General features: G+C 32.4%; 2 protein-coding genes across 7 annotated transcripts in view; one reads left to right on the top strand and one right to left on the bottom strand.

The window, feature by feature from the left end:
* LOC147074107 (uncharacterized) overlaps positions 1-16573 on the top strand; it is a 404768-nt gene that overhangs the window by 42884 nt on the left and 345311 nt on the right. The window lies entirely within an intron of this gene.
* The window catches only part of LOC147074109 (uncharacterized), a 287538-nt gene continuing 276126 nt past the window's right edge, over positions 5162-16573 (bottom strand). The window contains exons 1-3 of one of the 5 annotated variants that reach the window (XR_015070243.1): positions 6445-6582; positions 5668-5820; positions 5162-5432 (exon numbers count right to left, since the gene is read on the bottom strand). Coding sequence is in view for 1 of the 5 variants with exons in the window: in XM_085943723.1 (XP_085799849.1) it covers positions 5385-5432; positions 5668-5820 (201 nt within the window). In the remaining 4 variants the exon portion in view is untranslated. Of the gene's footprint in view, positions 5433-5556; positions 5821-6365; positions 6607-16573 lie in introns of those variants that run through there. The other 4 variants (XR_015070244.1, XR_015070242.1, XM_085943723.1 and 1 more) reach the window with 4 other exon arrangements.

The following is a 16573-nucleotide window of genomic DNA, read 5'->3' as shown; positions in this document are numbered from 1 at the left end:
TCCTCTTCATTTTGCGTACGTCCCCTTTCCAAAAATGTGTGCTTTACATTAACATTGTATTTATGGACCAAATATAGTCATGTTAAAGTCATAAACAATGCGATTTCTGTTCTGGCCTATATTGTTAGAGCAAAACCTGAATTCTTTTGCTTATAGACCACAATAAGTAAGCAACTTGAGTCCTCATTTGCACCTCGTTTGCCTTCAGCTTCCTGCTATATGTATCATGTAGCTACCTTTTGTGTAAATTGAAAAACTGTGAAATTTCAAACTGATAATTTACGTTTATAATAAAATGTACTTACTCAAATTTCCGTGAAGGGCATTCAAAATTTTTTGGAAGTCAAAATTCGCAGATACAATTTTGCCGTGTAATGATTGAACATCATGTTTATCAAATAATCTTAACTGACGACCAAGGTTCTTGCCATAAACTGAGAGTTGCTCCGTGGATGCTACTCGGACTTGTAAGTTTTTGAAAATGTGACATTGGACACACTGGTCCTTTTTAGGGACATAGTGACACAACACAATTTAAAATAAAATTGATACTGCCTTTCTGTTTGAGCTTTATGTGTGTATATTATGGGTTCATACCATTCATTATATAGTTTAAATAAATGGGTAAAATCCAAGTCGCCATCTAAGTAAAGTTTGCTTGATCGCTGTCGAACATAATCTGATTCGACCGGTTGGATGGACTTAACATGGTCGGAAACACTGGTATTCATATCATCAGTTAATACAACATTGCAATTTTTGTGTCAACTTCGTTGATCATGTGTTAAAACGGCAGTTTCATTATCCACCTTGTCCAAAGCTGTGAATACGAATTGGTCACAAATAGAGAATGTAGCTAGAAACTTTTTTTACAGACCTTAACCAGCTCCATGTTATTTTCATTTTGATATTTCGTCAGATGATATTTAATGGTAAAATTTCGCCACGACTGAGTTTCAGTAAAAACTCTGCGTTGCTTTTCATTTATCGCTAATTTAGCAACATATTACCACTTTTATTTTGATCACCCGAAACCTTAGCCATTATAATTGAGGTTTTAAAAAAAAAATGATTATAAAGCATTATAAATCTCATAGTTTCTGATAACAGTACCTCTTGAGGTGATTTTTCACAAAACTAGCTCTATATTTTTATAATATATCCAATTAATTTTACTGTTAATCTTTTCGAGAGAATGTAGTCTGTTTGTATCAGCAACGCTGTCACTAGTCTCATCATCGTCACAAATAATGTCTAAAAGTTCCATTATCATATTTTAATCAGCACCTGGAGGCAGTGATGACTCTGTAAAAAGCAAAACAACTAAATAAACATGAATTTATAAAAGTTATCACGCGTATAATATTGCAACTAAAATTGTATGTCGCCGTATAATATGATAAGTACTACATACAATATATTTTACTAAAATAAGCACGACGTAAATTATTATAAGTGATAGATACAATATTTTTTTTCAGTTTTTTCCGACGTAAAATCTGGTAAATATTACATACAATAATAGTTACACGCAAAGAAACGACGTAAACAATGCTAAGTATAACTTACGATACTTTTTGTTGTCGTACGAGAAAAAGATTAAAAATATTAACTTACCTTGAATCCTAAAGTCACAGTTTCCCTGGGTAGAATTTATTTCGTCCATTGTTGTTTTACTATTATTATCCGTTTCTATAATATTATACGCTGTATTATTAATTGTCCCATCTGGCCTAATCACACATTTTTGTGCACGCATAGATTTTCTATCAATTTTTGTATTCTTGACACTAAAGTCCTGTAGGGGCGAATATATTGCGCAATATTTGTTGACATTGTCTAGATCTCTTCATTATGCTATTTAATATTTACCAAACCATACAAAAATACAATATAACCGAAAGTTCACAGTGGTAGCGGTGTGTCATCTCCCGTCCGAAGTGAAGTATCGTAATTAGCAGTAACAATACACCCGCGCGGCAAGATCTCCGCGCGTTTCCCGCGTATAATATTGCTAAATACATTACCATACTTCACGTCGGAAAAATTTCAAGAAATTTGAGATACAATAATATGCAATGCTTGAAAATCGCACTTATAATACGAATTTTGAAATTCTGTAAATTGCATCATATGTAATACATACTATGGATACGAAAAATGAAAAAAAGTGAAAAACGTCATTTTGTTAGTTACAATAGTATACGTAGGAGGTGTCGATTTGATGAACGTTAAGTCGAACCACCCAACACACTTTTTTAACTTTTTAATAGGTCATCAATTTTGTCTATTATTGACTTACGTTTGTGCACGTGCTTTTTTTGATTTCGAGATTATAGCCTCCCCCAAACCAAAGCGAATATTCGCGGCGAATATTCGCAGCGAATTATTCGCCAATCAAGCTCGTATTGGCTTACGGGACAGAGCACGCTTGCGCGACCGCCTTGCGTCTTGAGTGCGAATTTGCAGCGAATATTCGCTGCGATTTTCGGGAACTCTGTCGACAGCGAATTTATTCGCGGCGGACAATTTCGCCAAGGGAATTAGTAAAATCAAAATGGCGAAGACATTGAGCAGCTGATCGAGTTGGTCCGGAAATATCCAATCCTTTATAATTTCTCTGACAGTGACTACAAAACATGAGAAAGAAAGATAAGATATGGGATGAAATTGGCAGGGAAATTGTTGAAAATGGTATGAAGGTCGTCATAATAATATCTTTTATCTTTGTCTAACCAAAGTATGTAAAGTTTTTTGACAGGATGAATACGCTATTATAAATAAATAACTTTAATCTAAGGTCCCGATATTTAAAAAATACATATTATTAATTTGCGTCATGCACAGCCTTTAATAACAGAAACTTTATAACTTTGATTGTTAGGGCACTGACAGTTCTAACTTATTGCGATCGTTTGACGTTTTGGTTTCGACTTACGAGCAGTCATATCAATAATGTTATAATTAGGTATCATTTACAATACCTACTTCAATCATATTCGGTATCGGTCACGTAAATACCCATTTTATATTCGTTGATAATATTTTTTTAGGTTAGATAGGTAGTCTTTAAGATTATTTTTTTGCATCTAACATTATGCAGCATAGCATTTCTATTGTAGCTAAAGATATAATATACATATAGGTAGATAAGTAGGTACTCCATGTCGTCATTGTGGTATTTTGTAAGGTTTTAGACCAAAAACCTTACATACTACTTACTATCGGGCTATTTACAGTAGGACATAGGTACCTAGGTTGTTTGTTTTTTGATCTCAAGAGACCTCAATCACAAAAACGATATTATGTACCTATATACCTACTAGGTATATATTTCCTTCATTATGTATAGGTATATTGAGCTAATAAACTGGTTTTGCCCAGTGCCGACCGCGAACCAAGATAATATCTACATGTTCCATGTACCTACCTAACATAACCAATGTTTTCTGTTTCACATTAATTTGTATACCTACCTACAAACATTTTAAACTTAATTGAGATGTTCTTAAACTTCTGTTCATGTAATATTATGTAGGTAGGTATATCTTGGTCTGCATTAGGCAATAAGATTAATAATTTTATGTGCATGTAAATATAAAGGTCAGGTACCTCCTCTAAGTACATAATATTATATTATCATCATGGATACCTACCTGAATGATGTTGGAGATATACTAATGCTTTGTGATGAATTTAATTTTAGCAAAGATCTTCAACCTTTCAACGTAGGTACAAAGCACCAGAAGAAATTAAAAATGAAATCCCCGGCATTAACAGGAATAAAATAATATTTCATCATCAACATCAGTCGGGGTCATTCCACTGCTAGATGAAAGCCTCTTCTAGCTCCTTCTACTATTTTCGGTCTCTAGTTCTTCGCTGCTACATACTTTTATTGTACTTCACGTGAACAAAGAGATCAACTAAGTGAAGTGTCAATCAACAAAAGTGGCATTTGTGCACAATGTTAATGAATTTTCCAAAACATTAAGTGTGATAATATAATATACAAGGATGAATAAGGCGTGGGCGAGGGCCAAGGTCCATTTTATGATTCCTCTATTGATGTACCTATTTTTATTAAGAAAAATGTTTGCCGTAGAATGGGGTGAATACTGAATAGACCCTTTTTAAAATTTCTATTTTTCTGCTACACATTATTCGGACAAATATGAATGACTTAAAACCTGTTTCTATGGACATAATCATACTCTAAAATATTTTTCAACTACCATTTATTATCAAACAGCCAATTTTGTGTGATGTCTCTTTCTATCCAGCGTTGGGGTGATTATAGACATGGCGGGTGGATAGAATCGAATAATGGTAATTTCCTAATGTTAAAAATGTAATTAAGTACCTACTGTACATTACAAATTTATGTAGGTACATTTAAGTATGTAAATCAAAATCAAAAATATAAATTTAAATGTTATACAACACAGTATCATGTAAGTATTTAAAAAAACATATACTTACATAAACATCTATTTATCCAAGAATTATTTGATACTTGAATCTGTATTTTATATACCATATTCGATGGATGTATGTGGTGTATTTTGTAAAATATTTGGTATGTATTTATTATTTAACTAAGCGTATTTAATTTGCTACGTGACCTGTAGCTCTTTTATAATCACAAATTATTGTTGAATGTTCCGAAAATGAGTTTATGTGCCGAAACAGCTGTCAAGGTAAATGACTCATTAACAAAAATAACTATATTTCAAAACCATTATAATCCATCTACCATATAAACACCATTTCAAGTAATAAAGAAATAAAAAGTCACCTAATTAAATAATATTATACTAGAAAAAATATACTATCTATATACCCACTTAATTTTCATTTAAAGTTGTAAAACGCCCGGTTACTAAATAGAGGAAGGACAGAGTCTTCTGGCACGACCGAATCACATTGGAACGGTGTTATTGTCATTTGAAAGTAACAATACTGACACCTAAATGAGTCGCCTGCACTGCCAGAATCATCTGAACCCTGTCACCTATCTATATACAATTTATTGTTATTTTTTTTCATATTTGTCCATTTTATTACAATATCGTGTTACTTTTAAAGCTCATTGTAATTCTAATAATTATATAAATATTTTTCTTGTATTTTGTGCAAAAATGATTATTAAAACTTTCTTAACCTAAACCAAGTATTTTTTATTGAATGATCCTGCAAAAAATTCAAGTACAGTTAAGTGACATATTTTGTTTCAGTGTATAAGCCATAAATAAATATACATAAATTATATTTAATATATACATGTATACTGTATGTATAGCCACGGTTGGTCTTGCACTTGTTGCTGTAGCTATGCGATCTGGTGTGGTCCATTATCCAAAAACACTCAATCACATCCCTGGTCAAACAGCGGGCAGCCGTGTAGTGAGTCTGGCTGGCCTATGGTGGCACTAGAATGATTTCAATATACACAGTCTGTTAATTTGAATATGTTTTCGACTGAAAGTTGTAAAAATATTAGAAATCAGGATTTAAATAATTAAAAAACTGTTTCATTAAATATCATATTCATACCTATGCAAAATTTTGATTCCTTTGAAGTACCTGTACAAAATACGGATGAATATAAACCAAACAAAAATATTTGTTACTGGTACTGCCATAGTAAAGTAAAGTTTAACATACTTCCCTAATAAAACAAAATTCCCAATTCTTGTCGTTCTGTAGATGTTTCATTTCAGTTTTTACCAACGATCCACTAAATATGAATTGGTCATAAACACTCAAAGGAAATCTGGCACTCACTGCCAGAATGTCCATGTCAGACATGTCAGATACCTGCATAAAAATAAATGTCATGTTATGATATTTATTACGAATTTCACATTTACAGAAAATTTTCTGCGCTCATTTTTGAAAGTCTCCAAGTATGACGGGTATATTCGCACATGGGTGCAGTTAATGCACCCAATGATTTTCGGGAAACCTGCCCTTTCTTGAAGTCTGAAATTAAAAAATATTTTTACCGACACAAAATAATATTCCCGTTAAATTCTTATTGAGTAGGTAATTTACTTGTTGTGTCTATGCGCAGTTACTCTAGTTACATGACATGTACATTGTAATATTGTATAAATTGATCAGAGGGTATCAACACAACACTAAAGACTGTCAGCGCTGTATGGCGACTGTATGTAAGTATTACTAAGCACTGCTATTATAGCATCGGACACGTTTCCTATGCATCTGCTTACTGATGCCTGGCTCATTGCGCAGAAGACTTGGCCTACCCGTTTTTGGTACGCTCCCTCTGCGTAGAAACGCAAAATAGTCAAAACCTACAATTCAAATAACGGAGACATGTTATTTCAATAGCATATTACCTTCAAATCCTGTTAACCCTTCATGGTAAATGCTTATTTATAATATGTGCAGTTATGAAACTGAGTAAATCTATCTTACCTATGAGCCATGGCAATCTTGCCCTGTCATAAAGTAAGGTTATATTAAATGTCGATGTAATTTGTCGCACGCCATCTCATTATATCTTCAGCGTGTAATAAGCATTCAGAAGACGTGTACATTTTGTCAACACACAACTGTCACTTTGACATTCGTATATGTATTTAGTCTATGGCTGCATCCAATGCTGCCACCTTGTTTCAGATAATTAAAATACACTTTACGCAAAGTGGGTAAAAGTTGTAGCAATTCTGAAAGCGCTATAGTGTACGTGTATTTTTTATATTTAATTCATAAAAATTATAGAATAATTGGCGTAAAATATTAATAATATTTACAATTTTAAATCTGGCGCGTAAATAAAATTATTTAGTCTATGGCTGCGTCGCTGACGCTTTGGTGTAGGGCCAAACGCGAAATTCGCATCAAATCCAAGCGGTAGCGACAGCGATAGCGAGGGCGTTGCGAATTCGCTGCGAATATTCGCTTTGGTTTGGGGGAGGCTATCTTGAGAGATATTATTTTTTAAATTTAATGACTTGATACTTGAACCATTAAATTTACCATAAAATTGTTTTGTTATGTGCATACAATTACATATATTTTTTTAAATTTTTAACATGATTTTTCAATTTTTTATCTCTTACATTAAGCTATAAATTTTATTTTGAATGGCCGTCAAGTTTTAACATCAAACATTTTTTTTCCAATTTTTTTAAATGCACAGCTTTGAGTAATTTAATTACAAGATTTTTCATGTATTTTGTATTGTTTTTTCATGTAAATTACGCGAAAAATTCCCATTTTTCCATTTTCACTAAGTACCCCGTCAAAATATCCCGAACAAAAACAACCGCATCCGTTTGGAAGATCCAGTCAACAGTCTCGCATAAAACCCAAAACGGTGTATGCTCTCTAAATATTTCGGTTTATATTAGATTACTTAAAATTAATATTTTGTATAAACAAAAGTGTCAAAATTAAAAAAAAAATCATTATAAAACTTAAAATTTGTCTTTTTATTTATGATTTTGAATGGATCAATTTTAATTTCATAAGCAAAAACGCAGTAAATAATAATTATACTTACCTACTGTTTTTAACTTATGATCCGTAATAAAAAATAAATAAGTTACAATACAATAATTAGGTTGGTTTTTGAAAAATGCAATGTATTTTTATGCAACGATGTTTTCTTCAAAAGATAATATTGGAATGACATTTCGTCAACTAAATGCGCGGAACATGTAACTCCGTATTGACCAACTTCACAGAAGGAAGAAAAAACTGTTTTAAAATAAAACGAACTGGTTTAGGAAATTTGAAAAACACTTTTAGTAGGTATTTAAATGTTATAAATGAGTAAATCTGGTCATTTTTACAAAATATTTATTAACATAGAATATAGAGGAGTTGTTACATGGTTTGCTTTTGTTTTTTTGAGATTTGAGCTGGGAGTTACAATGTTTGAATTAAAATAAACAGTACGAAGTTTTACAGTATCTATTGCTTGTCTACATTATGTTGGAAAATTCAATAAAATCGCATAAATAGGGGTAATAAGCATCACATAAATGAACGAAATAATATTTAATTCATTTTAATTTTCGAGTTAGCTTTCAAATGACAGATTATTATAAAATTAGTGATAATCAGCCACCATACTTGTTTTCAAGAACTGAAGGTATTCTTACTTATTTTATTTTATTTCATGCCTTTCTTGATATAGTTGAGGGGAGGCTGCAAATAATTTTGGTTGCATAATAGTTCTTTAATTTAATCGTACAGGGAGCTCTTGCTATTCTTCACTAAAACGCAGTTTGAAATTAATAATATTTCCATTTATTAGATCCATTATATTGCAGTGCTCGAATATAAGTCATTAGTTTTAACCTAATACTGGAGCAATATCATTATATAATAAATATCATTAATATCGATAATTCCTATTATGTATCATCTGCAAAGAATAATATTTTCCGAATTTGGTACTCGTACCTATTTTAATAACAACTGTTGCGTTTCACTATTGCAAAAAGAAGTTTTTAATTTTTTCTTCAATTTTCGTTTAGGTTTTTTAACCGGAATACATAGTTTTTCAACTGCGACACAGTGGATCAAATAAACAGATGTGGATGGTTGAATGTCATCTTGCTGAGATAATAATATTATGTATGATTGTCGGTTCGTGATTAGACTGTGGTTGTATATCATTTAGTGTTCTTTACTGTTTCTGTAACTGTAACTGTTTATTATTGTGTATTTGCACAGTAGAAGCTGTTACCTTGTGGCATTTTCTGATGTTTTAAAATAACTCCAAAATATTGAAACAAGTTATAAATTTTGGCGGTATCTTCACAGCCTTTCTAGTGTTTATCATTTTGAAGTTTTTGTATTTTTCTTCACCAATAACTCTTCTAAAAAAATCACAGGGAATAATTTTGGTTCAAGTTGTTCTGTGTGAAAATGGAGACCAAGCTATACATATCAACAGACGACGTAATAAAATAATTACCGACACCTTATTTTATCAACTAAAAGTTGAAACGGCCAACTACTATACTATGGCCAATTTTCATATATAAAAGTCACCCTATCTATGTATTAATTAAATACTTATAAAAGAAATATGTACATATTATACATATTCGGTGTAAAAACATAAAAAATGATAATCATGCATGACTATTGTCACTCGATTACTAATGGTAGGTAGGTACTCGTACCTACCTATCATACATTTTTTTAACTTCAATGTGACCTGTATGGGCATTGGTTAATAATAATTGCTGGCAAGCTATATTATTTCGTCTAGGTATCTTATAGGTTCGAAATGCTTGGGTGACTAGGTACAATGAAAAAATGGGGTTGTAAAAACCTTTATAACAATAAATTTGTAGTCATGGGACATCTCTCAACAGCAGCCTCAAAATGATTGATTCCTTGCTATAATTAGAAGACAGACGATCTTTCTGCTTTTTTTTTATCTTCACAGAATTATTAAATTCATTATTTCGTTCTTCCAGTCAGCTTTGGCTGGGTACCTAACTTGCCGGCAACACCGATTTGAGTCCTCTTTTCAGCGATTAGGAATGCAGTATTATGTATGGATAGAATAGTTACCTACCTATATTATAATATAAGTACTCATATTTAATTTGATTTATTACGGCGTATTGAAAACCTGTGTAATTAAAAATATATTCACCTTATAGAGATAGGTACCTACGACAATTTTAAATACCATATTAAAAGTTATATTTCTCCTGAAATGTCATAGTTCTGTTTATCGCTGCTCTGTTTTGTCACCGTTTTTTTTTCTTAAGTTCTGTTTATTCATGGAACCATTTAAGAGTGGTCTCTTCGGCACGAATGTTGTTTGAGTTTATCATAAAATATAATATAAGAAAGCAGATAACGTCAAATTTTTGTTTCGCACCGATCAGTTGGTAATATTTTTGAAATCACGCTTGAGAGCGAAAAAGGCATAAAACGTGCTAATCAACCATTTAATATAATAGACTCTTCTTTACTCCTACCTACCTATGTGTTTTGTATGAAACGCAAATGTCGCAATCTAGAATTACATCCAAAGAATCATTTTTCTCGTGTTCTTGAAAATGAAGTGAATATTATTGTTCACACTAGATAGGTACCTACCTACTCATATTCTTCATGTCCCAATTTAGTAAAAAATATAGGTCGGTACCTATCTTCATTAAATTTCTTTGATTAGATTTCTATAAACGTCATATTGTGACCAGTTGAGATACGTATCTTTTGATATGAAGTCTTGATGCATAAACGTACTTGTAATGTCATCGGGCAAATATCGAATAGTAGGGCTTGTTTCATTCTACAATGAGAAATAGTGTAATGAAATAGATAAGTAGTTAAATATTTCCAGAAATTGGAGCTTTGTCAATTTTATTAACTGCTGTTTTTGAGCCTCGTCCATTTAACCTGAGTTTTTAATCTAGCGGTGTTTCTTCTCGTAGTATTCTGTACAAAACAGAGTCATTTTTTTTCCCATGATAATATCATTATCATCTCACGACTGTTAAAAAAAATGCACACATTTTTTAGGCATATCAACGTCACTAGAGTTGCATGGGATGTTGCAGTTTGTGTAAAAATATAAACAATCAGTAAGCTACATAATATCGTTATTAGGTAAAAAATACAGCAAATCATTAATAATTAATAATATTATTATGCTGTGTTATAATATAAATCATTATTTTTAACTGTTTATGTGATAGCAGATCGTAAAAACTATAACGAAGTGATCGTATACTATTTTAAGCCTTTAACTTCCAAGTCGTATTTTTAATACAAATTTTATAAGCCCCACATGCCTATACGCTGAAATGATTCATTATTTTTCTATGTTGCTTAGAGAAGCTTCATACATCGATTGGCGTACGCCGTAGCGTATCGTTATACCGTACAATAGACGAAGGGTTAAGTTGACGATTATTCCGTATAAGAAAATATAGTATATTATGAATTCTGCAGCAATGTGAAAATAGATTACGGCAAAGCAATAATTCCTTACGGGGCATCCCAAGTTTCGTTTTCTCAATGCAGCTCGAAGACGGTGAATTCCCATAACACGGGTACTGAACTCGCCATTATTTTTTACTCTAGTAGTCTAATATGCTTAAAATTTAATGACGTCATTCTTTAGTTTCTCATACCTACTGCTTGTGGTTGGTCATGCGACTTCGAAACATTTTGATTTTTGATAATAGCGTAAAGATAAACCTTCAACATCACTTATTTCATAACAATGTAGCGTTTTGACTGTTTAGTTTCGTTATAATTACCTATTACATTGAACTAGCAAAAGTTTTGTGATGTGATTTTACTTCATTTTATGACATGTGATTAACGTAACCAATGTCGTTTGCCTAATCTAAATTATTTTTAGGTGATCAAGTTGTATCCCGAACATTTATTACCTACCGCATGAGATGAAAAAAATACTCATTCTTCGCCTAGAGAGAGTAAGTAGTAAATACTTATAAGATTTTACGCATGGAATGTAATGAAGTTAGAATGTCACCATCAATTTCCTAGGGAAAACAGTCTATTGTAGAAAAAAAAACTATCAATTATAATCGGGATGGCGAACCCTTTTGAGTAGGTATATTAATATTATACTAAATAACTAAATGAATACTTTTTTAATCAATTTTTATGGGTAATGATACTCTCTGGTGTTTGCTTTTCTCCATCGCCAACCACCACGTCTCGACACACATAGTCGAGCGTATACCATGGTGTACTGAACGTTGGGCGTTTTTCATAGCTGTGCTAAGAGTGACACCTGTAGAATCTTCCTGATATCTCGATTGGCGTGCAAGAATGCATGATTTCTAGTCCAATTTACTCTATTATGGTCATGCCTCAATGAAAAAAGACCTTGCTCATCATAAATGACGTTTCAAACTTTTTGAAAGAAATGGTGCCCCATAGAAACCAAGTTACAATAACCGAGCGGGTATTAAAACTTACTCGTTTGTATACATTGATATAAGTACCAGATAATACACCGTTTCATACAAAATCACAATATTAAAGTGGGCAAGTTTTGCAGAATAGGTCAGACATCTTTCAAAAATCTTGAATAATCCTTTTTTTGCAATGTGGGTAAAGTTAATATTTAACTACTTGCTACAATATAATATATTATATATATTAGCGTTTTGCAAAGAAATGTTGTACAACAATAACCCTTATTGCGATGTAGGCAGGGTTAATTTTTCAACCACATTTATCCACATTTTTATGTCCAGAGAGAATGATATTTGAATGAATGGATGGGACGTGTCGGATCTTGATTTCTATTAGCATCGTTTGCGAGGGTCCTTTTATTTTTTCAAATTGCGTATTCTCATATAAATGTTTGTATTCTATACAGGTGCCGTACGTAAACAAAAAGAACTGATGACTTCATCAAAATCTTGGATGCGGGCTGCACTAACCGCGGCCAACATCGATTATTCTAACTCAGAGGAAGATCAGATGCGGTGCCTGGACATGCTCACCGCATACTGCGTGCAGGAAGCTAACCATGAAAAGAATTAAAACATGAAACGGGATCTGTTCACCAAAGCCACAAACGTATACACCACTGCCGACAAAATCGTCAAGTACGATCATGTAAGACCCACTTTCATTACCTATTTTATTCAACCTAGTCAAATTTTGTTCAAATTTATTTATATTTAATAATATGAAGTGAACTTTACAATTTACAAGTTCAATCAATTCACAACATGACTTGGAAAAACATAATGAAAACAACTGATTTTTCATTATACAACAGCCAAATTTATTTACTGGCGAAAATGCTGTACCTACATCTGCATTTTTTTTTGCAGAATCATCTTTTGGGCCGAGCATACTTGTGCTTGTTGGAGGGTAATAAAGTGGTGGACGGCGGATGCGTAATTCAATTTTGTGTTGAATAGAAAGTGTACATCGCTTTTAATAAAAAAGACTATCACAGCGCTCTCGGCTTCTACAGGGAAACTCTGAAAACCAACTCCAACCGCCTGGCTGTTCTCCGTTTCGGCATGGGCCATTGCTTTATAAAGCTAAATAATCAGGATAAAGCAAGGTTTGGGATACTTACATTGTAACCATAATCTAACCTAACCGAAAAAAATATTTTTTTTAAATCGGTACAAGTTTAAACACGCGCGTTACCATGATCTTACTCCCTACTTCATTTATCGTTTGTCAATTTATGGTTACGGCTGTATGTTGTAGCTTAACTACTGGGAAATGCCAATAGAAATGGCGTATTTCAAAAAAATACTAAGTACCTTATTCTTACGTCAATAATTATTGTAATGCATTATTATTCGTAGGTTGTTTATCACATTTGAATGTTCAAAGACATAGCTTATAATGAGTATCTTTAGAATTATCTTTAAATGTGTTAATCGTGTCAATTTTTTAATAATAAAATGCAGATTATTAATCAAGATATAAATCACAAAGATTATTAAATATATTTTTTTATCGTAAATATGTCGCTATATAATGTTAACATTAATTTTACTAATGGTTTTGTAAATGCGTTTAAAAATTAATGAAACTCAAAAATATTAACACCACTGCACATGGATGTACCGAAATATGACTATATTCTAAAACATTAGAGCGAGAAGTTTAAAAGAATACTATTTTATGTAATAAAAATACTTTATGCAGTCATCAAATGTTTAAAATAAATATAGAGGATAATAAGGCTTCAAAATTATATAAATTGATTATCTAAAACGTCTTATAAATGTCCAGGGTTATGCTCTGAATATACCATAAAAGCTCCATTTTAACCTACGCTGAGCATGTGGGCCATTTAATCTCTGTAAAGAAAACATGAAGAAATTATATTAACCTATAATAATGTGTGATTAATAAAATTACATACATAATGTAAATTTCATATATCACATGAGTATGAAATTTATGAGGAAAAGAATAAAATTCTTTCTACATAAATTTTAAAAAGATCTCGTTGCTCCATCTATCTAGTAATCATAATAGTAATTCAATCTCCTTGTGTATCCGCTTAATTCAGCAGGGTGAAAATTTTTCTCAGTTCAGTTCATTCAGTTGTTTTGTTATTTGTTTTCAGGATTGCAATCCAAGTCCAGTACCTGACTCTGCGTGCGTTCCACAACACAGAGAATCAGGGGTTGTGTGCGGAGAGCTGTTACTAACTTGCACGAGACACCACGACCAGCCTACGCAGTTTGCGCTTTCTGCATTTGTCCTGCCCCACTTTGGCCTCGAGCAGATGTTTATTATTTTTATCGAGGGGATTCAGAGAATGTATGTATATCTTATATCATATTTGTATAGGCGTACAGTTAAAAATATATTTTTTACTGGCCCTACAATCTGATGTGGATCTCGGCTGCCTCACGAAGAGGTCTCATAACAGATATTTTTTACAAGAAATAGATGATGGTTTGCTCAACCTATTGGGTCCACAGCTTAACAGTTGATATTCCTAAATAATACACGTGATTTAAGAATGTAACAATCTTCATTGAAAATATTTAACTTGGAACAGCCTCAGTAAAATACCCATTCGAAAAATCTTGGATCTTCTCAAGCTGACTCAGCTGGCATGCGATAGATCTAGGGTTGATTCCCATGTCATGTTCTAACATTTTTATCAATTACGTTTGTTTCTGAACCTGTTTCGAGTTATGTATGGAAGATTGATGCATGTTTCATTGTTAAATCTTGTGTAACATCTTGAAGAATCTATAATTTAATTTAAACTATTAAAAAGTACTAGTATGTCAGTATGAAAATTCGAAGAGATCCTTATGCTGTCTATGAATCAAATTTTGTATATAATAGAATATGACCTGGTATCACCACTTGGGAAAATTGCTTTACAATAATTGTTATGTTCACACAATAAGCTTTTTATCAAGTCAACATCTTCAGCGGGGGTCGATCTACAGTTGGATGAAGGCCTCCTTAGCTTCCTCCATTTTTCTCGGTCCATAATTCTTCACTGCCACATACATCCTTCTTCTTGGTCGTTCACTCATGGCTGAAGATCGTGCCCACTTCTTAATTTTGCCATCCAACTTTTTGATGAGTTTTTTCTTATTTTTAGTTAAGGCCATGCATTAGTTGAGGCACGGTCTAAAAAGATCGTTGCTAGGCGATGTGCGGATTGCGGGTCGCGGGTGCAAAAGACGCCTGTCAAACGAAATATTATTTCTCATATAAATCCAACATATGTCCATTTTATGTTCTGTTTATTATTCTATTATTAACAATAATAATATATTCATTGACATGTTTTCTTTTTAAAGTAAATGGGTAACGTTTTTAGTCATCTTTACACGATTTTAGAATTAATTGGCCCGTCGCCATCACGCAGCAAAGTGACGTATGTCTGACTCGACGTTCTCTCAAGGAATGCGAAGCGAGTACAAAATTTCGTCGCGCGCACAGTTGAAAATTATTTGGCGTTTCACTGATGCGTCACATTAAGTATAAGGACTGAAATTTATGTTCTAGTCTATATAATATTGTAATTATTATTGTCAATACTGTAGGTGGGCGAATTCAAATAATTCATTCAAAGCCAATGTATAAATATATTAAGTTATTTTATTGTATTCAACAATTATTCCTTCACTGGGCGTCCCAATGTTTCGAAAATGGCATAAAGGCTCAACCAAACAACTATGAGATAATAAAAATTCTTGGATCCCTATACGCTACATCAACTTTCAATCTTAACGAGATGTAGCTCGTGCACATCTCAAGAAAGTCACTGATCAATTCCCAGATGACATCGAAGCTTGGATTTAATTAGAGCAGTCTGATTTGCAGTTATATCATCCCATTTTTTATTAATATACAAGACATAAACTTTCATTTTTAAAGATATAATAATTATGTATAACCATCTTAGTCATTTTGTCATCTGTCTTTGTTTCATCGTTGATACTAGATAGATCAATATACACTACTTCAGAGAAGAGGTGTTTATTATCTGCATTGTGAAACTTGTAAAACAGTTCAGTGATTCAGATTCACAATTCACCAAGCACATCTTTATAGAGAGCAGCAGCCATACTGTAGATCCAATTCATGGTCCGAAATATGTGTATCTATATGACAAGGGTGATCGACTAAATCTCATGGAGCAATTTGGGATAAAAGTGTATTCCAAAAAAGTCTATGTGGATGTTAATTTGTAAAAGACTTGTTTTTGCAGGGTTTAATTGAATTTAAAAAAAACTAACCCAACACCATCTGTAAGTTGTCTTATTTCAATGAAAAAAATATGCATGACTGACAAAGTTTAATGTGCACTATTTATGGCAGTTCTTAATAGCCTACCTCCACTCTTCACCACTGCTATCTATGCCCCAAGGCTTTCTATGCAATGTGCTGCTCACCCATCTAATGGTCAAACAAGCAATGAAATGTAAAAACAATAAATTGTTGACTACGTAGTATACGTTTATACAGCAAATACTTTAAGTAATATTCTGTTTATTTCTGTACACGTTTGCTTAATCTTATCAATGGTTTTTTGTTTGCAGTATGAGAATTGTTTAAACAAATTCCA

Source organism: Rhyacophila brunnea, unplaced genomic scaffold (genome assembly GCF_057557595.1).
Source record: "Rhyacophila brunnea isolate RB1 unplaced genomic scaffold, BYU_Rbru_1.0 scaffold_16, whole genome shotgun sequence".
NCBI classification, from domain to species: Eukaryota; Metazoa; Arthropoda; class Insecta; order Trichoptera; family Rhyacophilidae; genus Rhyacophila; species Rhyacophila brunnea.
The sequence above is the reverse complement of the archived record's forward strand: the minus strand, read 5'-3'. Positions and strand labels throughout refer to the sequence as shown.